Source organism: Thamnophis sirtalis, unplaced genomic scaffold (genome assembly GCF_051295495.1).
Source record: "Thamnophis sirtalis isolate CommonGarterSnake01/CBP01778 unplaced genomic scaffold, rThaSir2_p1.2 scaffold_6, whole genome shotgun sequence".
Classification (NCBI taxonomy): domain Eukaryota; kingdom Metazoa; phylum Chordata; class Lepidosauria; order Squamata; family Natricidae; genus Thamnophis; species Thamnophis sirtalis.
The window spans coordinates 50,761,532-50,787,055 of record NW_028261386.1 but is presented as its reverse complement, the minus strand read 5'-3'; the positions used below and the strand labels follow the sequence as shown (position 1 = coordinate 50,787,055).

Here is a 25,524-nt window from a genome sequence, read left to right as displayed (position 1 = left end):
TTATCAATTTGTCTCCTTTTCTAATCACTTAAAAACAGAAGGAATCTCACCCATGCTTTATCAGAACAGACAAGCAACTTTGTTTCCCCAACTTTACCCTTATGCATCATTTGCATTATTTTGCAAGTAATTTCCCATTCTAAATGATAATCTAACACAACCTTACCAAATGAACATTTTTCTCTGAACTCTTAACTTCTAGCTGAGAGCTAGAAGTCTATTTTAGAATTCATTTTAAACCTGAATTAATTGGCAAGTTAATTCACATGGAGCTTAATATGTGAGTGCACACAGCATATATGTATTCCTCTATGATTCTAATTGCTGGAACTATCAATATGGTAAAGAAGGAGTTTTCACTAGCGGGCTTCCCTCCATCAATCAAGTTGACAACTGATTATTCTACTCAGAGTTTTTTTTGTAGTGAAAAGGATGAAAGTTTGCTTCTAAGATTACATGAAAAAGCATCCAAGAATGACCTAAAGGAATAGGAATTGCAAGTGATATGATACCGTTTTATAGAGAGGAAAATAAGATTGTATTCATAATCATGTTATATCAAAACAATCATAATACACTATATAATGAAAAAATATGGAGTACAGCATAAAACAGACAGTTGATGACATGAATACTAATCATGTAGATGTATGGAGGTAATGAAAAAAAGTCATGATTTGGCAAAATGATGATCATCTACAGAGACGCTTTTACTTGGGAATAATACATAAGTGTCTTGACACTGCCTTTTACAGGAACTTTTTCTGAAGTTGACTAAAAAGTGGCAGTGTTTGTCCTAGGAGCTTTGTAAATGTCAGCCTCCAAAAAGTCAGATATTTGCCAATTAAGCAAAGGATAAGGAACAAGAAGCATTAATACCCTGTCTATTTTAGTCTCAATATTAGCAAAGACTAATTTATTTGTTTATTGAGATAATGAAATATAACATTAAATATTTATAGTTTTATATATTGTTTCTTTTTTTGTGTGCCTTTGAGTGACCATTGACTCCAGATGGCTACCTGGAGGCTATTCTTGGCACGATTTCAGAAGTGATTTGTCACTGAATTCTACCCAAGGGCTGAGAGACTGCCTAGCCCAAAGTCACCCAGTTGTTTTTTTGTGCTTAACATGGGACTAGACTTCATGAAATTAACATTTTAGATTAGGATAAATGAAATTAAAGTGAAGAAGGTATGTAAAAATGAGGAATCCAAATGGTTGGTGTTGAACAAAAAGAAGGCCATGAATAAAAGTAGCTCTGAACAGATGTCAGAATGCACCATGCACCAAGCAATTCTGTTGCTGTGGCAGCGAAAGGAAATAGGAAGCACTATCTCCCACGAAAAAGCTCAGCTCTACAACATTTTCTGAATGACTCAGTGCAAGTGCAGAATTAATTTAAGTGAAGTACAGAGATCATTGAAAAGAACGTATTATAAACTATTTAGGATAATTTAGGATTCTTAGATAATTCTAGAAACAAACTATTTCCATCACTATTTCTTCTTCACTCTCTCTACTCAGACTGAAACACTTTTAAGTACAATAGTGAGAGAAAATGTCATTTAGAGCTACAATGTGATTAATATACAATATAGAAACACTGAGAGATAATATATTATTCTAGCTAATAAAGATGACTTTATCTTCATGAAATGAAATATTGATATTAAAACAATATGGATTACTTAGATGCATATGCATTTTCTATTATTTAACAAATTATGTAAATATGATGGCATATGTTAAACACATCTATTTTACCAGGGCTAAACATCTTTGTTTTTCAGCTAATTTACTAAGTGCACGGTTCAGTAATTCCTCTGCTTCTGCTACCTTTGCTTGCTTTGGATCTACAAACTAAAAAAAACAAGATATATTTACAATTTAATATGAAATTGATAGTTAATACTTTAGAGGAAAATGAAATAAATGTCACTAATGTCTTGATATAGACACTTATTTACATATGACCAACTAGTAATCATTATATTGATATTTCTAACTGCATTTGAGAGATTTTCTTGAAAGCAGCATCTCTATGAGAACTTCTTTCTAGTCTTCTGTTTAATTTTCTACCATATTTGTATTGTGACATCTTTATATTGCATGTTCTCCTGTCCTGATCACTAGCCAGTGATGCATCTTGGAGAAATTCACAATCTGATGATATGACAACATGAGCAAATTGACCAAATAATCATAACTTTCTATGATGAACATCAGTTATAATTTGGCTATTTATATTTCTCTGCAAATTTGTAATGTAATGATAATGTGTTAATACAGTTATTGGTAACACAATTTCACTATTCATTAGCCTTAGTAAAAGCACAAGTTCTGGGGTAGCTTTGAATAGCAAATGTATATCATCTGTCATGTAGTAGGAATCCTAATCATTTCACATTGCTCATAATATAATGAGTGTTTCTCATCTCTGAGTGGTAATATTCTGATTCTTCTGAATCAAAAGAATGTGAATGATACTGAAAGTCTGTCTAGATTTTACTCATCTGCACAGAGCATCCAGAGTGGTTTCATCTGTCCAATCCTCAACTATGCCTATTGGACATGGGAACCAAGACTAATTCAGAAGAACTTATGTCATTTTTGATTATGGAATAGGGGCCAAAAGTGAAGCTGTCCTATTTCAGAACTCCTTCTCCCTTCCCACAAATCTGAAATTGTGATCAGTCATTACATCATTTACCAACTTGTCCCGGAGGAAAGACTTTGATTAACTAGTGTCAGTCCTAGAAGGTAGACCAGACTAAGAAACAGACAATGTATAAACCTAAAGCTACTTTTATTAGAATAGCTATGGTAACAGTATCTTGCAAGTCTGAATGTGGTTCTTTTCCTCTTGTATAATTTATCTGATCATTGCCTTGCTAATGAAACTTTCCTTGGTCCTTCAAGGACATCTTCTATTTATTTATTTATCAAATTTCTACACCACCCATATCATCTGAGTAACATTGTATTCTCAACATTGTATTCTCTACCTATTCTCTAGGTCCAAATGGGTTAGGAAGGACAGACCAGTTTTCCTTCCTTAAACTTAGGAAAATCTATAAGGAATTTTTTTAGGATTGCTTTAGAAATGGTTTTGGAATATTAAGCTAGTAGGTAAGTATTCTTTACAGTTGAGCTTCAAAAAGGAAGATTTGGAAGGTGGTTTTTTCCCCTGAGGGTAAAATGACCTTTTAGTCTTGGAAACTCTTCCACAACCTTTCTTTTTATTCTCCTCCTGCGATCCTCCTCATAACAATCCTGAAGGGACAGGACAGAAGCAAAGGGGAAATGCCCTTGAAAACTAGGGGGAAGAAATCCAGATAGGAGATGGAAAATTAGAGAAGTAAGAGATTCTATGTAATTATTTTAAGGGAGGTATCAAGATCAGCTCCTGTTCTCTTGAATCTTGAAGTGATGCCAGAGAGCCTTTTCCACAAGGATTGGAAGAGAAGAACATACAGGGAGTCCTTAACTTATGGCCAGTCACTTAGCGACTGTTCGAAGTTATGACAGACTTGCAAAAAGCATTAATGATCTGATTTTGAAGTTACAATAGACACACACACACAAAACATGGTCATGTGAGCACATTTTGGGTGCTTTACAACCAACTCACCTTTACAGCTGTTTGCAGCATCCTGCAAACACTTTATAACATTTTTTTGCCAGTTTCCAGTGTTTATTTCCAACTCATGATGATAACTCTGGGCTTCATTATGGTCATAAGTCAGGGACTACTTGTATTGATATTACCAACTAAATATTTTTAATAGTTGCAGTGACATACAAATGAAAGTGACATGTTTGAATCTCTTGAAACAGGAGAAAAGTTACTTTTAACACTATTTTCTTAATGAAAAGATAAGTTGACCCATTTCTTGTCAGACCAATCTTCTAGAGACTAGAAGATTACTTTAAACTATCTTCTGGTGGTGAGAAATGGAGATAATGAGAAAAACAATTCAATTAGTTGTTTAATAAAATATTAAATTAGGATTGCTGTATATTTCAGATCTTCTTCCAGGCATTCCTTCACTGAGCTGCCTGAATCCAGGTATATTTCTACATTTGTTTTATGGTAGAAAATTAAAATAGCAGAAAAGTAAATAGAAAATAAGAAGACAATTTGAGTTTTTTTTACCTCTGACAATTCTAAATAAAATGCCTTTAACAGAAATCAGCAACATATTCCAGAATTAGGTAGAATCATTTCCCCTTATAAATACAATATGTCAAATATGATGGATTGTTTTAAAAACTATTGAAAATAACCTATGTAAATGTACCCTTTTAACAATATGATAGTGATCCAGAGCTAAAATCCACTGGCATATGGAGCAACATGCAACAGACACAAGTCCTACTTTCACTGGGCTGAAATCAGGTGACCTCACATATTTTTTTAACTGCAGAAAAACCTAAAATGAATACAAAATGATTAATTATAAATAAATAAATAAATAATAAAATGACAAGTGTAACAAATACATGTAAAATTCTTCCATATCTTCAATCAATAACTAATATCTATTTATTTGTTTTTTTAAAATAATTCCATTGGACTGAATTTATCAAGAAAAGGAAATTATAAACTGCACAACAATATAAAGAGAATAGTATATCTTCAAACAACAACAAAAGAAAAAGGGAAGAGAAGCAAAAAAAGACTATGAATAATATTTCAATAAAGATTAAAGTCACAAAAACAAATAATGGTTTATTTTCAATATTCAAATTAATCAATCAAAGTAAAATATCTTACTATCTATGTAAAAGCTATCAGAGATAGTTCATTAGATATGAACTATAGATATAAATATGAACTAGAATTCTACCACTGAGGCTTTTGTCTCAAACTCCCACCAACTTAATTTACATAGGGGAATGAAAAACAGCTGTCCTGTGATGAATAAAAAAGCAATGTAAATGGACCAGGAGCCAGTTTTTCACAAGATAATTAAGACTGTGAAAGATTAAACCAAACTTTGCAGGATTAGAGGAAATTTGACTGCAATGTACTATTCATATCTGTTTCTTCCAAAAGATACCTTACAATCTAGTAAGGGAAAAAATAGTCAGATTCTGGTGGCAATGAAACTCCAAGCCAGACTCCAGGAAATGTGTTTCATTTTTTAAATCTCTTATTTGAAGATTTATATATATATCTAAAACAAAAAACAAAAAAAAAACCCATTCAATCTATTTGCAAATTAATTCTTTTACCTTTTCTGGTAAATTATCTTTGTCAATTGTAACCAATTTTTTAAGGAATCCTGGATCTGAAAGTAGTAATTTTGCTGTTGCCCAGTTTGGTTTCTTTTCAAGAAGAATACAGACGGCATTCATAACAGTTAAAACAAGTGGAGGAGGATGAGTATATACTCTGAGTTATACAGAAAAAGAGCATAAAATATATTACATTCAAAATCATTTTTTTGCCAAAACAACCCGATTCACGTTCAGTTATCAAGGTACAGTAATTTTAATGCTCAACATGAAAATACTGAACATGCTAACCTACCCAAAGAATGTAATGCATATTTCTGACCTTGGAGATTGCAGTTTAATATAAAAATGAGAAATAATATGAAACATTCCATGAGCAATTTTCTATTGAGAAATATATTGCTTTGGCTGTATCTTACTATTCCTGCTAATAATTTCTTACATTAGCAAGAATCGGGATAAGTAAACTTGATATGACTAATGAATATTGTGTTCACTAAATTATTTCCTTTTGATAACAAGAAATCCTCAGCTTAGAAATCCTTGGAAATAAGCAATATATTTACCTAACTTCTGCAATATGATTTTTGTCAAGTGCATCAAGAGCACTAAGGGCCTTCTCCAAAGATGGCAATACAGAATTGAGTTCTTCTGTTACTTGCTACAAAAATGAAGAAAGGGTAGAGTGTCACTTTTTGTTCACAGGTTATACATGTACAAATACTATTTTTATATACAAAATTGTTTAAAACAAACATGAGTCTTTTTAATAGAAAAAATAATCTCTTGCTGACCTGTGGAGGTCCTCCAGATTTTTGCACTCCATACATAGTAGCCCTAGCTTTTTGGGAGGAAAATTACATTTGTTTGCAATGCTTGTTATGACATCATCAAAAGAAGAAACTTTGAAAACTGTGTACCTTAGCATACCCTTCCACAATTTTAGTTTCTGCAGTCATAGTTTCTTCATCCTTTTTAACCAAAGTTCGAACTTGCTCTACAACTGAGGCATCTTTGTGAAGTTTAGCTACAAGTGCTTCTATTTCCTAATGAGAAAATAGTCAAATATTTTATAGTACTCTCAGAAAAAAATCATGACTCTAAACCTTTAGCAACATAAATCCTACAAACTACTTTCCAAGTTTCCATTTTTATGAAGATGTAAGAAAATGAGGATTTTCTTATGGGTCAGATCAAAAGATTTTTATTTCAGCTCAATGTTTTAGCAATGGATGGCTACAAGATTTGTTTATTTTTTATTACACTTCTTAACCACACCCCTTCTTCACAATTTTTTTTGGGTATAATTAGAATAAACTTTCTATCATTGGACCCCTTTTTATGCACATTGCCTTATTGTGGAATAAAATAATAAATCTATCATTTATATATATTCTTAAAAAGTTATCAAATTAATCTCTATCACTATGTTTTATGGCCATATATACTAGAAATTACTATATGAAAATCAATAACTGTCTATATATTCTAGAAATTACTGTATTGGAATCAATAACTGTCTCAATGCTGTGTTCTACCAACAAACTAATATTGGTATTAATTCAGCATCAACTTTTCCTATTTCAAATACAGCCTAGAACCTCTACAGTGTGGCAGTTTATAAATCTCATAGTTAATATAGTATAATTAAACATTACACTTTGGAGCCCTACACTGTGGCAGTGGGAACACCTCTAGTTTTACTCTCCATCTTCATTGTCAGGAATTTATACTAGAGAAAGAGATCTTAGCTGATTGGAATGACATCATATATTATAGCTAATGTACAATTTCAGAAGAAAAATTAGATATTAAATAATCATTCTCTGTATAGCTTTCCAAGTGCTCATCCTCAGAATGGTCCTCATTTGGAAAAATAAGAAATAATAATATTCATAATTTCTCTCCATCTTATTATTGTTGTCTTCCCTGTGAGGGAACATTAGGATTTTTAACTAATACACAATGCAGGGGGTAGGGATGGGGTTTTAATGTTTAAATGATATGAAAAAAGTGGTTCAGAAAAAATGAAGTTAAGAGATGCAAGACAGATAAGAGGAAATATAGCACGCAATAACCATAACTGGATAGCTGTAAAAGATAATAGACAAATTCATGGAGGATATAGCTCTCAGTGACAATTGTCATGATGGCTGTCAGTAGTAGTATCATTAGTAGTATGCTTCTTAATGATAGTTGCTAGACAACAAATGGAATATGCTACTGAACTTCCCATTGAGTTCTGACTGGTCATTGTAGGAACAAAATACGGTACCAATAAGGTCTTTGACCCAGTCTAGCATGGCTCTCAATGAAATTCAAGGCTTACTTAGCTCAAATTAGAAACCCAGAAGCAAAATATGACAGAAGAGTATAGCCTTCACAACTGTCAGATATGTAAATTAATTCCAAAAATTACATTAATGCTGTCTGTAGGGGTTTTTTTAAAGTCAAGATTGGATTCTGTGGTAGCTCCCTAAAGAGGGAATGGAACTTTCTCTAGAGAGAAAGTTTGTTATAGCAATAGCAATAGCAGTTAGACTTATATACCGCTTCATAGGGCTTTCAGCCCTCTCTAAGCGGTTTTACAGAGTCAGCATATTGCCCCCAACAACAATCCGGGTCCTGTTATCTTTATCTTAGTACCCTAATTATGTAATGAGTATTCTTAGCTAACAGTTAGGAGTATAAGACAGAAGAAAAAAAAATCAATTGGGGGCACCTTAGAGGTAGTGGACCTGATAGATTTATAAAGAAAATTCAAGAAAATTTACATCCTTCTCTACAGATGACCATAGGAGTCCCAAGAAGGTCCCAAGAAGCCACCAAACAAAAACATATGAGTTTTACTATATCTTATATTGAGCTTTTATTACATTATATTTTCTCAGTAAAAATTAACTTCTTTTTACACCATGCCTTTTCCCCAACTTTGGAATTTAGTGGCTTAATATTTACAATTTATGATCTACAGCAGCTTTACTGGTTCTACAAACAGACTTTATCTTTTTCTCCCCATTGTTTTGGTCTTTTACAGTTTATAAAAGTCAATAAAACTCAAGGAATAGTTTAAATGGGAATTATATATATTTTAGCTTGCATTTATGTGCAAATGAGAAACTGAGACTGGCTAAAAAAAAGTTTAGACCAACTATCATAGTTGTAGTTATTTCCTTTTCCTGACTTAAATAATTATGCAAATATTTGACTATACTAACTTGGTGGTGATTGAGTATAGAATTATTTTAACATGTTTCATCAATTATTTTGTTGTATCTTACATTTGCTCAGATTACATACTATCTTATATTTAACTCCATGTTTTACTTCTGTGGATATTATTCATTCTAGATTGCTTTGCAGAATCTTTCTGAACATATTATATTTGTTGCCACAAGAGGGAGCACTTAACCTAAGGAATATTTATTTAGTCTTTTCACTAAATCTTTAAATACTATTTCATACAAAAACCAATTGGATTCTTATTGTAGACATAATTTTATTTTACACATCTGGACTCATCTTAATTTTACTGAATTTCTGCATTTTAATTTATTTTTATAACTTTATTGAATTTCAATAAATAAAGCTAGCCTGATGGAGCAGCCTCAGCTGGGTGGATCAGACAAGTGACAGACTGAAGCTGTGGGAGGCAAGCCACAGCTGCAGCAAGTTGGCCAGGAAGCTCCAGGTGAGGATTAAGAATAGCTGGCACTTATTATCAATAAGAGGTAGAGTCCACACCTCTTCCTGATCCAAGGACAAATAGAACAGAGAGGAGACAGGCACAGTCTAGGTCAGCAATACTATTCATGCGGAGGCAACCTAGTCTGAAATATCAATTGCAACATCTCCTGCCAAAAAACAATTTGTAGTAAACTTTTCTTTTGAGTTGCCTGTTATAAACAGTTATTTTGAATATGAATCTTTTCAGTGTCTCGACACTTTAAACTGTTTTAAAGATCTTTTTAGTGTTCTGTGTGGTTATTCTGTTGAACACTCAGAGTTCCTTCTGGTAGATGGGCAGCTAGGTAAGTATCATAACTAAATAAATAGATGAATAAATGTGGCTAGGGAGAATCTGCTGTGGAAGGCAACTCCTAAATGATAGATGATAGCTGTAGGAATAGATGAGCAAATGCAATACAATAGAGCAGAAGGCAGAAACAGTATGTGAAGACCATGAGGCCCTCTGAGAGAAGATATTTGAGATTTCCAAACTTCTACATTATGGAATCAGCTGTTCCACTACATAGTATTATCATAAATGGATTCCAAATGTTATTTCTTTTACACCAACCTAGGTTCCTTTAGTCTTTTTCTTTGTTTTACCAAAATATCTAATGCGCCCTAAACTGAATTCACATAATAGTTATACTGTTCTAACTTTTATAAAACAATTATACCACTGTCAATAGATTTTATTAATTTTAATGTCTTGAGATCTGATAAGAAATTATTCAATATGTTAGGCGTGGGAAGCATACAAATTAAATATACCTTTGATTTTGATTCTATTTGAGGTCCAAGGACAAGTAATTCATCTTGCATATTTGTAATCTGTGAAGTTGCATCCAAGATTTTTGTCAGACCAGAATGATAGCAAGCTCTAAAATAAAAAACAAGAATTAAAATCTACTTATACCATAGGCCATAGTCACATACAGTAGTATATTAATTCAACTTACTTCTTTCCATTATGTATTCAAAATGGACAGTGATTCATATGTGTGTACACCCCCACACACATATACAGTGAGGGAAAAAGTATTTGATCCACTGCTGATTTTGTATGTTTGCGCACTAAAAAGAAATGATCAGCCTATAATTTTAATGGTAGATTTATTTTAACAGCGAGAGACAGAATAAGAACAAAAAAACTCTGGAAATGCATTTCAAATAAATTGATTTGCATTTTAATGAGTGAAATAAGTATTTTACCCTTTTGCAAAACGTGACTTAGTACTTTGTGGCAAACCCTTGTTGGCAATCAGAGAGGTCAGATGTTTCTTGTAGTTGGGCACCAGGTTTGTACACATCTCAGGAGGGATTTTGTCCCACTCCACTTTGAAGATCATCTCATTAAGTCATTAAGGTTTCGAGGCTGATATTTGGCAGCTCAGCTCAAAACTTCAGCTCCCTCCACAGATTTTAATCCTATGGTATTAAGGTCTGGAGACTGGCTAGATCTGTGCTTCTTCTTGAGCCACTCCTTTGTGTCTTGGCCATGTGTTTTGGGTCATTGACATGCTGGAATACCCATCCACAACCTTCTTTCAATGCCCTGGCTGAGGGAAGGTTCTCACGCAAGATATGACGGTACATGGCCCCATCCATCATTCCTTTGATGCGGTGAAGTTGTCCTGTCCCCTTAGCAGAAAAACACCCCCAAAGCATAATGTTTCCATCTCCATGTTTGATAGTGGGGATGGTGTTCTTGAGGTCATAGGCAGCATTCCTCCTCCTCCTCCAAACATGGCGAATTGAGTAGATGCCAAAGAGCTCGATTTTGGTCTCATCCGACCACAACACTTTCACCCAGTTTTCCTCTGAATCATTCAGATGTTCATTGGCAAACTTCACACAGGCCTGTATATGTGCTTTCTTGAGCAAGGGTACCTTGCGGGTGCTGAAGTATTTCAGTCCTTCATGGTGAAGTGTTACCAATTGTTTTTTTGGGGGGGGGGACTATGGTCCCAGCTGCCTTGAGATCATTGACAAGATCCTCCTGTATAGTTCTGGGCTGATTCCTCACCATTGTCATAATCATTGAACCTCCACATGGTGAGATCTTGCATGGAGCCGCAGACTGAGAGAGATTGACAGTTATTTTGTGTTTCTTACATTTGGGAATAATCACACCAACTGTTGTCACTTTCTCACCAAGCTGCTTGGTGATAGCCTTGTAGCTCATTCCAGCCTTGTGTAGGTCTACAATCTTGTCCCTGACATCCTTGGGCAGCTCTTTGGTCTTGGTCATGATGGAGAGTTTGGAATCTGATTGCTTGCTTGCTTCTGTGGACAGGTATCTTTTATACTGGTAACAAACTGAGATTAGAAGCATTCCCTTTAAGAGAGTGCTCCTAATCTCAGCTCATTACCTGTATAAAAGAAACCTAGGAGCCAGAAATCTTGCTGATTGATAGGGGATCAAATATTTATTTATTTAAATGCATTTTTCTGGATTTTTGTTGTTGTTATTCTGTCATAATCCTGCCACTAAAATTAAAGACTGATCATTTCTTTGTCAGTGAGCAAATGTACAAAATCACCAGGGCATCACCCCATCACTGTATATGGGTGCAGGTATATACTTATGTAATATATGTTTTCTGTTGAGAGCAGATAACAGAATTTCATTTTTAATGTGGGCCAGTATGCTCACAGTAAAAAAAAAGACACTAAAGGGTATCTTATCTTATATCTATCCTATCATATCATCTTACCTTAGCTTATCTTATCCTATCTGTTCAATCACCTAAACAAACTACTTTATATTAAGTGCTAAGTGCATAGAAGCCTTTTGGTAAAGCTACGCATACCAACTTTATGAAGTCTATCATAAAAAACCTATGGTAAGCACTGTGCCCAGAATTATGAATATCTTATATATGCTTTATAGATAGATAATTTATAAAATTAATGTTTATTGATATTAAGTCCATTGCTTCTATATTTGACAAAATAACTCCTCAACAATCTTATATATTAACTACAGATTAATGTATAATATATACATTAACCATAGAATGAATGGCACAATAATCAAAACACACTGTGGCTAAAGTTCACCTTATTGTGAATCTGTTGGCAGTGAAATAGTCAAATTTGCTTGAAAATTTTTCATGGAAAAATTCTCCTCTTTCAGGAAGAGTGTATTAACTCACCCAATGGTTGCAGCTGACAAAATTATTGCTGTTTTAGGATGCTAATGAAATAACTGAATTGTTAAATGTTTTAATCCACCTGAAAAATTTCTATAAAGTAGTATCCTTCCAGACAGCACTATTTCTTGTAGTGCTGTTTTACACACTCATACACACATCTGTATTTACCTTTCACTCAGCATTTTCTCTTTTGTGGTCCTCAATATTGTGGAAAAAGTATTTATAAATTGCAAGTAACTTTTGGGAGTGATGTAATAGTGCCTTTTAGTTTCCTTCAAGTATTTCTCAATTATTATAGATACATTCTTGTGAATATTAACAGTCATGGGGATAAGAATATCTCTTAAATTCTGTAAAGACAAATGAAAAGACCTCACTTTATACAATGTTTAAGAATTGAAATGTATTATTATGTTCTCAGTAATTTCTTGTTCACGCTCATCAGTTTGTATTGGCTCTCTCTTTTTTGTTGTTTCTTTTCTTCTCTCCATAGGGGAAGGGGAGGGTGCTGAGTCTAAAAGTTGTAACTCCTTGGTGATAAGATTTACTTGTGATGCTTGTGTTCTCCTCTTACTATAGTGTGAACTCATATGTTATAAATATTTTGGGATTTTCAGGTTTTTTTTTTTTGCATACCATCAACATTTACTCATGAAAAAACTAATCCAGTTGAATGCATCTTTTCTAAATTAGGAATTGTTGCAATTCATAGTAATAGTCATAGCCTTATTTGGTGAGGTAGAGTATATTTTTCAGTAGAGAAATAAAATTCCTATAGAGGATGGTTTTGCAAATTACCCGCTAACAAGTACAGGGCGGGGCATAACCTTTTCCTAGGGGGTCACAGCAACACTTGTAATAACAACACAAATAATTCATACACCATTCGAAAGCCCATCAAAAACTGAGTTTATTGACACGATTTAATAGTCAGTATGACCACCATTAGCCCTTCGAACAGCATTCAAACGAGGTGGATAAGAACACAACAAATCTTCAAACAGTTCCGTTCGATTTTCCAGATTTTTCAACAGAGTTTCCAAATTCATTCTCAAAGTTTCAACCGAATATCGATTTTGACCTTGCTCCTGAATCATCAGAGCTTCCACTTCATCCTTAATTATGGCCCCAATGTTCTCTGCCGGATTGAGATCTGGCGAATTTCCCGGCCAGACGTCATTGCCCCAAAATTCGACATTGTTTTCCTTTAACAATTGCTGAGTCGCATTTGCACGCATGCAAGGAGCTTTGTTCTTCCGAATCGAATTTTCCAGCCATTCTTAAAGCAAATTTAACATTTAATAGCTCATTCAATTCAGTTTTTTATGGGCTTTAAAATGAGGTGTCGCGGAAGTTGTAAACTGCTGTTGATCTTGCTGTGACCCCCTAGGAAAAGGTTATGCCCCGCCTTGTATATCTGAAAATGGAATGAGAATGAACCTATACTTAATCCCAGTAGCTTTCTGCTGCTATCACTACCTTCTAGCCAGCCAAAGGAGTAGATGAGCCAAATTTATAGGTTTTATATAATGGTGATTTGGTAATTAGTGCTTGCTCAGACCAAAGCAGTGGTAGTATCTGGCATTTCAATTTCCCCAACATTCTCCATGAGCCCTAGAGACCCACCTAGTTATGATTACTGAAACTGATTGAAATGTTTGAAATGAAATTCAATGGTGAAAAGAGTAAGGTTCTACATTTAGGCAACAAAAACGAAATGCACAGGTTCAGTATAGGTGGTACCTTTTTTCAACAGCAGTAACTGTGAAAGGGATCTTGGAGTCCTAGTGGACAACCATTTAAATATGAGCCAGCAATGTGCAGCAGCTGCCAAAAAAGCCAACACAGTTCTAGGCTGCATAAACAGGGATAGAATCAAAAATCACTTGGAATACTGCATTCAGTTTTGGTCACCATGATGTAGAAAAGATGTGGAGACTCTGGAAAGAGTGCAGAGAAGAGCAACAAGGATGATTAGGGGACTGGAGACTAAACATATGAAGAACGTTACAGAAACTGGGTATGTCTAGTTTAATAGAATGAAGGACTAGGGGAGACATGATAGCAGTGTTCCAATATCTCAAGGATTGCCACAAAGAAGAGGGAGTCAAACTATTCTCCAAGGCACCTGAGGGTGGAACAAGAAGCAATGGGTGGAAACTAATCAAGGAGAGAAGCAACTTAGAACTGAGGAGAAATTTCCTGACAGTTAGAACAATTAATCAGTGGAACAGCTTGCCTCCAGAAGTTGTGAATGCCCCAACACTGGAAGTCTTTAAGAAGATGTTGGATAGCCATTTGTCTGAAACGGTATAGGGTTTCCTGCCTAGGCGGGAAGTTGGACTAGAAGACATCCAAGGGCCCTTCCAACTCTGCTATTATATTGTATTGTTTTCCCAGAGTCTTTAAAATGAGCTATCACAATTCATGAACAGTTTCAATCAACCTGAGTTCATAAGTGAGAATAATATATTATAGATTCCATTTTGATAAAATATATTCACATCATACCTCATTTCTCAATGTCTCATTTTGGCTAAAATAACTTTTTGCTACATGGCAAAGTGCCTCTTCAGGCCAATTTTCATACCAGTCTACTGTACAGCAATTCACAATGGCAGGATATATCTGTATATATTGACGGAAAACCAGTCCTGTAGGATTTACTGTCAAAACTATATGAAGGTTGTGGCGTACTCTCTAGGAAAAATAAATACTGTGTGAAAACTCTAGTAAAACTATTATTTCTTTGAAAATATACATGCATTAATATTTAGATTATAATTCATTAGACTATGATAGTACATACTTACAAAAATAATTTTCATTGAAATAAGAATTGCACTCCAAATTATAGACTGATACAGGTAGATATTTAAATGATAGATAATATTTGCCCCCAAATTCAAAGGACAGGTTGTTTCTCTATGAGTCACTTTGAACAATTATGCAAGTAACAAGGATTCAGGCAATTCACTAATTCAGCTTCCAACACAGAGATATCAGTTAGTACTCATAAAGGTGAGATGTAATGTTCATTTTTAACGGGTTTCTTTCAGACCAGATGATACAAAACCATCCTTGGTGGAGATAATCAAAATTTCTATCATTCATTAAATCAAATTTCTTACTCTGCCTTTGCAAGAGTCAAACAGACATGGATGTCTTCAAAGCTATAAATAACAGCTTGTCCCATTCCTGGCTTGATTTATCTATTAATAATGGGACAATTAAATTCAATGAGCACAACTCTGGATCTTGCTGTTAATGTAGAACTCAAGCTGGAATGGATACAGCAATTTCACTGAGAACATATTGATTACAAGAAATTAGTACATACATGTAAGAAGAAGGAATACATATCATCCAATTTGTTGGAATCCTTAGTCATTTCAGAAGCTGATGTGAGTGATTCAATAATGTTATTCAACTCATCCTTCTCAAATAGGTTGGGTACTTGTCCTGATTTCAGAATACAACTTAGGACTTCCAAAATTGATTCCTAAGAAAAATAATACCAATTAAGTATCTTCAGAAGCCTTGGGTTGGAGCAATATAGATTTTGTCATTTTGACAAAATGACAGTTTTTTACAGACACTTTTACTGGAGCTCCAGCTATAAAGTTAAAGTTATTTTGTGTCAACAGTGTAATAGTTCCTATTTTAATAATTTATTAACAAACTGGTGAAAATGCAAACAAAGTCAGCTCCCAATACTTCTCTAACCTCTGATGACAATCCAGATATATTAAGATTAAGAAAGAAGGGAGAAACAAGATAGTCAATTTTAACAAGCATTTAATTAACATGATACACATTTAAAATGTATACTAATTTATAGTCTGTGTAGGCTTACTTGAATTATATCTGAATCTGTAATGAGAAGAACAGTCCTCTTGCCTTCTGCTCCAGCTTGTTTATAGACTTTTTTAATATCCTCTTGAAAATGTGCAAAGGTGTAACTATAGGAAGTAGATAACCTACAGATACTGCATTCAGATATATAACAGGCTAAGGCTACACAGGTTGCTTTTCCAATGCCATTCAGTCCAATCTGTTAATAAATATTAAAAATGTTAGATAAACATCAGGTAAGAAAAAATGATTTACTAAAACAAATCTTCATGTATTAAAATGTTTAAATAATTTTTAGAATGCAGGATAATAATAATTGTGGCTTAGTGACAAGTGTTTTAATGACATATGGTATTTAAAATTTACCTTGATTTAAGGCAGTGGTTCTCAATCTGTGGGTCGGGACCCCTTTGGGAGTCGAACCACCCTTTCACAGGGGTCGCCTAAGACCATCAGAAAAAACATATTTTCAATGGTCTTAGGAACCGAGACACCAATTTTATAGTTGGGGGTCACAACATGAAGAACTGTATTAAAGGGTCGCGGCATTGGGAAGTTGACAACCACTGATTTAAGGTGTGCTACTTTTAAATAGAGACAAACCATTTTGACATCTTATATAATATATCCAATTAAAAATAAAGTTTCTTACCAGTGTCATATGACTATTTTGTTGCCGAAAAACCCTTGCAGCTCTAACTACATGCTGTACTGCTTCTTTGAAAAATACCATGGAGACCTAATGAAGAGAAAGCAGAAATGTAGGAAATAGGGGGGAACTTCCTTTCAAAACACCTTTCAAACATGAAAGAGTTAAAGGACAAGCAAAATCTAACCCTTCTATCTTGGGATCTGGCATAAACATTCTGGGAAAACGAATGCTAAAGATGCATTCAGGACTAAGATTATTCCTCTCTCAGGTAAGTTTTTCAAACAGAGAACAGCTAGCTTATTTTAATTGTTTTTTCTCTCTCTCACAAGAGTAGCTGGAACATATTCTGGATTGGTTCAAAGCCTGATAATCTCATTTCCCAGAGATCTGTAATTGATGATCTAGAAACAGTTTTGGTCACATACAAATTGTGCAAGCTTGATGTCAATTAGAATTTTGATTTATTTCATGGATGTATGTTGTTTGACTTTCTCATTCTTAGTCCCATTCTTGGTCTTGTGCTTTTTTATCTATATTCCTGGGTAACAAAGCATCCTGAGATAAACTGAGATAAACTTTGCAGACTCAATTGGTATTTTCTCTTAGTTTTCTTTTCTTTTGGGGGTTTCCAGCTCCTTTCTGATTCCTTAACCTAAGAATAGATACCAAAGCCCTCCGTTTCTAATTGAATCAATCCTCTCATTCTGACAAATAATTGAGCCTTTATTATATGCCCCGGCAACCAGTTTAAGCAATAGAAAAGTCAAGTCGGTTTGCCTCTCTCCCTTCTCAAGTAAACAAGTGTAAAAGAAGGCTCCCCCACCCCAAGTGTTGTGGCAAGGCACAGGAAATTGTGGTTGGAAGATATAGAAACCCCATCATATGCATACCTAGTATTGTGCATATTTAACTGTGCTTCATTACAAAGCTACCAAAAATCTGAATGGTATTCCACATAAAATCGATGGAATGATTCAATGAAATTTGGAAAAGAACAGGAGTTAGAAAAAGTATAGCAGAAATGAGCTATATAAGCACATTTGTTTTTCTTTCTCTATTTTTAACACTCAAAAGCACAATAGGATGGAGAATTTTGCTTGAAAAAGGAGCAATCCCCAATCTTTGTAAATGAGGAATCTCTTAGCTACTCAGTGCAGATGAAAAATAAGCAATTAATATTGCCGATAGAAATTTGAAATAGGAAATATTGAACTACATCATAAAAATAATTTCAGTTATTTCTTTATTGATTTGTATACTGCTCAATCTTCCCAGATTTGAGGAGCTTAAAAAAGTAAGCCATAGAATAAGAAAACAGAAACATAGATCTACAATAAATATAGCCCAACATAGAACAATCATCCCACAAACCAAATAAAATAAATGGAGAAAAATAAATACATATTGTCATTATATCAGTCAATGAAAGCTCTCTGGAAGAGTTGTGTTTTCATCAGCTTTCCAGCTTCCAGACAAGACTAATACTTAAAGGACCAATCTTATTTCCAGAGCAGGTGGTTCTGAAGCATTGGCATCATAACTAAAAAAAAGTATTTCCTGGCTCCAGCCAGCATCACCTCATGAAAATGGGATACTACCAATAGCTTTTCCAAAAAGTATTGCCTCAGATGAGTCAACCCTGGTTGGAGCTGGCAATTTGGTTGCTAAGCCAGATAGGATTTTACAAGATGTAGCAGTTTGCAGTGGCCCACATTGACTGACAGAGTCACTATTAGCGTAATACACATACTGTATATGTGGACTTGCCCTGACTATCAATACCTTTCTGTATGCCTTTTAAAATCCTATCTGGCTTAGCAATCAAGCTGATTGCTCCAATCAGATTATCTTCAAATGCTTTTCATATAGAATATATTACAGAAGTGCAACCAAGTGGCAATAAAGATATGAGCCACTGTAGCTAAATCCTCCTGTACCAGGTAAGGTGGCAACCAAGGTACTAGACATAGTTGAGCAAAGGTTCTTCCAGCCCCAGTCTTCATCTGCACTTCCAGCAGGAGGTGTTACGGTCCTCAAATCAAGCACCTGCTCCTTTAGGACAGTACCACACCACACTCACATCCCTTGAGAGATAATATTAGAGCTGATGAACAAACTGGTGAACAAACAGCACCTCCATTTTGTTTAGGTTCAATTTTGCTAATTTATCTTTCATGTATATATGACACTTCAATCATAAATTGATTCTAAGCAGCAATCAACCAAGTTTTAACTTATGTCATTACACCCAGAACCCTACAGCCTTGAGATGGCACAAAACTTTAATGGCATCTCCGGAACAGAGCAACAGAGTTAAAAAATCAAGCTGAGTGTTATCTGCATATTGATGATCCTGAACTAACAGATAGAAGAAACTACTTATCAATTCTGAATTATCCATTCTAATTTTCCTTGTTATCCCATCTTTCTTGAATATAGCTGGGACTTGAATTTGAGGAGGAATGCCATATGACATTTTTATTTAACTACAGTACTTAGCTGCTCAGCTACCTGTGTCCTGCTATTTGTGCATAGGGGAAAATTAGAGGAAAGTAGATTGTCCAGTGTCATAAGAATTTTTACGAAGGACATCTAGCACCTAAGATACATGTATACACTATTGGCTCACATCACATAGCAATTACAATACATCAATATTAAATAGAATTTCAAAAAATACCTCTGACTCTTTTATTTGCATTCTCATATAATAGTCTTCCAGTGTCGAATGAAGAACCTTCCGGCTAGGTACATTTCTATATATTCTCCTATCTAAAGGTACAGTGTAATCTAGAAAATCTACAAATAGAGGAGACTCCTCCATCAACTTCTCCTTTGTCCAGGAAATCTACAGGAATAATTTTGTAATTTGAAATCTTTATCAGGCTAATGATCTTTCTTAGACAAGCTAAAAGTCACTATGTATCTAAATTTTGAGATATATAGATTATGAAATACATTAATACAAATTCTCAAATACAAATACTGCCTCATGGAAAGGAAGAGAAAGAGCACACAAATATATATCAGATCATGTTGGCATCATATATATAAACAGTATATGCATCATACCTATAAGTACACTTACTTTAAAATAATTGTGGAGCTCATTTGAAAGAAACTGATAAAATGTCTCCTTCTCTGCTAGATCAACTAGACGATCATGGAAAATTCGAGTAGATTCATGCATGAACAATAATGCTGTTGTTTCTTTTGAGACAATGACTGACTTGTGGGCTTGAAGTAGTCCTTCAAGTACCTATAATATTGATTTTAACAGTAACTTTTTAAATTGAAGCTATATTCACATTACTATTGAAGTTACTAAAACTTTTAAGATACTTTCTGAACTGATTTCATGTTTTATCATGCTATGCTACCCCAAAGTTGCTTTAGGTATTTTACAATGGTGCTTAATAGCCCTGAAGGGTGGGATATCCATTTCGTATATTAATAAAAGAAACAATGATTTCCATTGTTAGATGACAGAATTATCCTTCAAAAGAAATTTAATTTCACAGGTATTGATAATATAAACCTTAATCACCAACATATTCAGAATAAATGTTAATAGCAGCATCACCTTCGTACAAACAAGAAATCCCAACTATTATTATTCACTGAAAACTATGTCCATGAATATGTAGAAATGCATTTCTTATCCAACTCAGAAAGGTGGCACTAAGTCTGAACTTGATTCTATGGATGGATAAAATTTGCAATAATCTTAAATTGATAATACTTGGGATATCTCATAAAATTATGTCTGTACATCTATTTTACTAATAGGGATCATATTTTGAATAATTTACAAAATTACAGAATTCCTGTGTCATTACAGAGTGCTACATATAATTTTGCAAATGTTTGCTTCTTTCTTAGAAAATTTCAGACAACTACAGTAACTGCTATATTTTCCTCAGTTATCCCTTTTTGATAAGGACAGGACTAAAGCTTTAACCAACATAGACCCAGTTTTCTCTTCTCTTTCTCCATACTTTATGTGCATATTGACTAATAATTATTCACTTGTGAACATTCCTTGTTTATATAGTAGTATTCATGTATGTTTTATTGAGTATGATGACGCAGGGTTCATAGCAGGAAAAGTAAAAGGAAGCAGAGAGACAATAAAGAAAAAAAGGGGTTTGTGATTGTTCAGTAAAATGTATAATCCTGGTTTAAAATCCTCCTCTCCTTCACATTTTGAGAGTTTTGATCATAACCTATTTATGTATTTCTTTTAAGCAACCTTTCTATTTAAAAGTCTTTTTGCTTTCCTATTCTATAATTTATGGAATACAGACAGTCTTTTTAGTGACTGTTCAGGAACCATAATGATTGAAAAGTAATCTTATGACCAATCCTTGCATTTACAACCTTCTTTAGTCTGTAAAGCAAAGGAGGGTTGAAATAAGATCATAAGCATAGTAACTAAACACTTAGCAACTGCTTCTGTCAATGACTGACTTGTGGGTCCCAAATGTGGTCACCAAATGAGGCTACCTATATTTCACTGATTAACCATTAACCAATTGAAAAATCAAGAAACACAAACCTTAAAAAGATCTCGTAGATTAAATATGTAATGGCATTTAGCAGGTGTTGGAAGCATTTTATAAAGCATTCTATAGTACAGTGCAATAGAGCAACACGTTAAATAATCTGTACACTTCTGAACTTCAACCAAGAATCTATTAATGTAAAAGTATGTTCCCAGACGTACCTACAAAAATATTTTATACATTTAAAAAAATGTAAACATTTTCCATTTAATATAATTTAATAATAAAGATGCTAAATTATGTACATTACTTTAAAAAACTGTTGTTAACATAGCTATATTAGACTACATTATTTTAGATATTTGCAAACTAAATTGTAAGAATTTTACATAATGTAATAAAACAGGCTTTATGGAAACAGCAATGTGTAATAAACTGTCTAAATGTACACTTTAAAAAGCATTTGAGAACATTCAAGCAATCATAACTATTATAATTATCAGTCTAGATGCAGTATCAATTGCTCTACAGATTGTTCAGAATTATACTGAACAATCTATGACCCATAGTGTCATTGATTCAGAGATATTTCCTTACTACATTCCTCAATGCCTTCAACAATGGCAGAACTTCTAATATTTTGCCTTCATTAGACAACTTTCACCCAGTCTCCAACCTTTCCTTTTGGGGGAAGGTTATTGAAAGCGTGGTTGACATGCAGCTTCAATGGCCCTATATGAAGTAGTGTATCTGGACCCTTTTCAGTCTTGGTTTATGGTACAACACTGAGACAGTATTTCTTATGTGTGCTAATGATCTCTGGTGGGCCTAGGATGGGGGTCATGCATCTGTCTTAGATATTTCAGTGGCTTTTGATATTGGCATGCTATCCTTGAGGATTGGTACTGGGAGTTGAAAGGCATGGTTTGTGGTGGTTCACCTCCTTTCTCAATGGTCAGTTGGTGAGGATGGGTGAGGAGATGTAGAGTTCTAAGTCACTGTAAAGTTAGGTGCCTCAGGGCACTGGTCTCTCCCTTTTCCTCTTTAATATATATATGAAACCACTGGTGAAGTCACCTGATGGTATGGGATAAGGTATCATTGGTATTTGGTGATACAGAGCTATATATTTCTACCCTGGATGGACATTTGAGGCTGTTGCAGGGCTGCCTGAGCAGCTGGAGGTTTTAAGGCTCTTGATGGGGATGAACTAACTTTGACTGGGCTTTTGATACCAGGGTCTAGTCATTTTGAGCATGGTTATACTCCCCCATACCAAGCAGGTGCACAATTTGAGAGTTCTCCTAGTTTCATGGCTTATGCTTGGCGAGCAAGTGGCAACTGTGGTTGGGGGGGTATAGAGTGTATAGATTTGTGTTGTCCTCCAGTTGTTGTCTTTCCTGGATCAGGAGGCTTTGTTCATGGTCATTCATACCTTAGTCACCTCCCAGTTGTAGGTGCTTTATATGGAGCTGCTTTTGAGGACAATTTGGAAGTTACAACTAGTCTGAATTGCAGGAGCTCACACAGCATTGGGTGTCCATAGGTTTGTCCATATTACATATTTCTTGCACGAACTGTACTAGCTCCCAGCTTCTTCCAGATGCAATTCAAGATGCTGGTTATTAGTTTTTAAGCTCTGCATAATACAGGACCTAATTATTTGTAGGACTGTCTCTCCCTAAGGATACATGTCCATCCCACTAGATCAGATAGGATGAGCATGCTCCAGGTCCCCTCCCTGAAATCATGCCATCTAATGGGACCATGGAAATATATTTTTTCTGTGGCTGCCATTACCTTGTGAAACATTCTTTTACCAGCGATTCAAGAGCCCCACCCCCTTCTATCTTTTTAGAAAGTTAGTAAATTCTTGTTCTTTATTGAGACACTGGATAGAATTGTTATGATTGATTCAGAGTTAAAGGAGGAAACCAATGACAAGTAGCCAGCTCCAGGTGTGGTAACAGATCATGAGCAGTTGCTTCAAAGTCACCAGGTGGAATTTCGTCTGAGCAGGCAGAGAAGGTGGGATTGGCCAATATACCAGCAGACACAGCTGCTGTTGTATTCCAAAGATGAAGATGCAGAATTACTGCTCCATCCCAATGCAACAACAAACAGCTCCAACAATGCAAAAATAATACAGCAAAGGTGCTCTGCAAAACTGCTTGCAAGGAAGGAGTTTTACCCTGCTAAACAAGAAACAACTATTAAAACAAAGTGGCAAACCCAAGTCCCCCTGTTGACAACCATGTGTGTTCATGTGCCTTGACTCTTGGATTTCATGACTGTGACTTTGAACCTGGAACGGCTGACAAAATTACTATAGGCTCTTTGCCTTTGGATTTCATCTGACTACTCTTTTGCTCATTATTTTGATTTTGGAAATCTGTAAGCTAAATTTATATAAGAAGATAATATGGAAGGAGGGCAATTGAGCCTGCTGTGGGGCATCCCAGAGGGATTATTATGGCACAAGGTTTTGTTTCAATATTTTATTGTTTTAGAATTGTTTTGTTAATTAGTTTTATTGTGTTGTAAACCACATAGAGTTGCTTAAAATGGCCATATAAATCTTTTAAATAAATAATTAGTAAACACTTTTTAATGGAATGAGCAGAGAATGTTTGCTAAATACATAGTATGGGAGAATAGCCCTATTCTATCCATCCCCAAAAGCCTGTTTCATACAGGACATGCAGAATATCAGTGTTTGTTTCAATCCAGGATCTTTCAGGGCCCAGCAGTCACATAATAACTGATAACCATTAATTGAAGAAGTCTGTCTTCCACAAGAACACAACATTGTCAGTGAACTTGAAATATTGCAAAAAATAATAATGTAATGCAATATTTCAAGCAGCAAATATTCCAGCCTTGCCTGTTCTATTTGCCACTTTTGTTGTTAGAAAGACAATTCAGCAATTCTCCAGATGATAAACTTTGCCTCACTAACTGCTAGAAATAGTGCCTAATGCACTTTTGCTCTCTTCTAGATTTTGTGGTGAGATGACTTAACAATGTACTTTCTAACCATTTCTCACAACTACTCAGAGAAGGGTAATTCTTCTTCTCTTAGCTGACAATAACGGCATACTTCCAAAAAGGTTGCTAAATTGATTGTTAAGTGCCATCATTATCCAACTTTCTAGTGTTCAGCAATTTTTCAATCTTCAATTCCTTTTTTATATAAGGGCATTTCTATAAAAACCCTGGTGATGCACTGGTTAGAATGCAGTATCTGCAGGCTAACTCTGCCCATAGCTAGGAGTTCAATTCTGTCCAGTTCAAGGTTGACTTCCTTCTTTTGAGGCCAGTAAAATGTGGACCCAGGTTGTTTGTGGCAATATGCTGGCTCTGTATACTGCCCAGAGAGTGCTGTATAGCAGTATGGAGTGATATGTAAGTCTAAATGCTATTGCTATAGTTATAATTTTCAGTTATGTTTCATTACGGTTTTTTGCTCTTTGTATAAGTAAATAAATAAATGTTTTGTGATAATTACCTGGAAAATACGTTGCAAAGACTGTAAGGAAGTTGTAGGCAAAACTAAGATGCAAAAATGGGATAGAAGACGAGAACTAATCTCATTACTTCCTACATTTAGAGGTGTACAGCATGCAATTGTGGCAATGTCCTTAATATGCTGTTAGAAAAATACATGATAGCATTTTTTTAAAAAAACCTATAAATCAACATATTTATAATATTGTTTTACCAGTTCAGAATGACTGATAATGAACCTATACATTCTTATGAAAAAGTTCTAATGCAATTAAAAGAAATCAATCTGTTCCTAGGGTAATACAGAACTTCATACATCACAAATATAGACAAAAGTACAAATCTCCTAGGAAATCCTTTAGGTTCATTAAGATTTTTATTGAATACCCCCTCCCCCAAAAAATCAACTTCAAAACCAAAAAATGTATATGTAATCATCCGTAATATAACTGTAGTATAATTCATAATGTAACTAATATAGCTCAGAATCTCAAGATAGCTGCTGACTGTATAATTAAAAAACTTAATTGAAAAATCAAGTAACTAAAAGATCTGCAATTCTGAGAGCTAAATCAGATGTGAACACAACAAATTAATTTACTTAAAACTCTGATATACTTCAATATTTTAAAAGATAAGCTCAAGATTCAAAGGGATTTTGGAAAACTTGAACATCGAGTCCTATCCTTTCCAACAAGGTGCAGGTCAATAGTGAGAAAAGTAAAGTCCTGCCCTTAGGCAGTAAAAACCAAATGCATAGGTAAGAATAGGCAGTAACTGGCTGAACATTAATAATTGTGAGAGCGACCTAGGTGTCCTAATGAACCACCGCTTAAGTATAAGCCAGCAGTGTGCTGCAGCTGCCAAAAAAGCC

General features: G+C 34.6%; 1 protein-coding gene across 1 annotated transcript in view; it reads right to left on the bottom strand.

The window, feature by feature from the left end:
* Positions 1–25,524, bottom strand: part of DNAH14 (dynein axonemal heavy chain 14) — a 230,549-nt gene that overhangs the window by 62,415 nt on the left and 142,610 nt on the right. Inside the window, 15 exon segments of the mRNA XM_087718645.1 lie at positions 1,768–1,863; positions 4,305–4,436; positions 5,242–5,401; positions 5,811–5,905; positions 6,165–6,290; positions 9,745–9,853; positions 12,300–12,481; positions 14,643–14,831; positions 15,472–15,633; positions 15,988–16,185; positions 16,639–16,725; positions 19,319–19,486; positions 19,727–19,897; positions 21,197–21,364; positions 24,652–24,792. Coding sequence (XP_087574771.1) covers positions 1,768–1,863; positions 4,305–4,436; positions 5,242–5,401; positions 5,811–5,905; positions 6,165–6,290; positions 9,745–9,853; positions 12,300–12,481; positions 14,643–14,831; positions 15,472–15,633; positions 15,988–16,185; positions 16,639–16,725; positions 19,319–19,486; positions 19,727–19,897; positions 21,197–21,364; positions 24,652–24,792 — 2,184 coding nt within the window.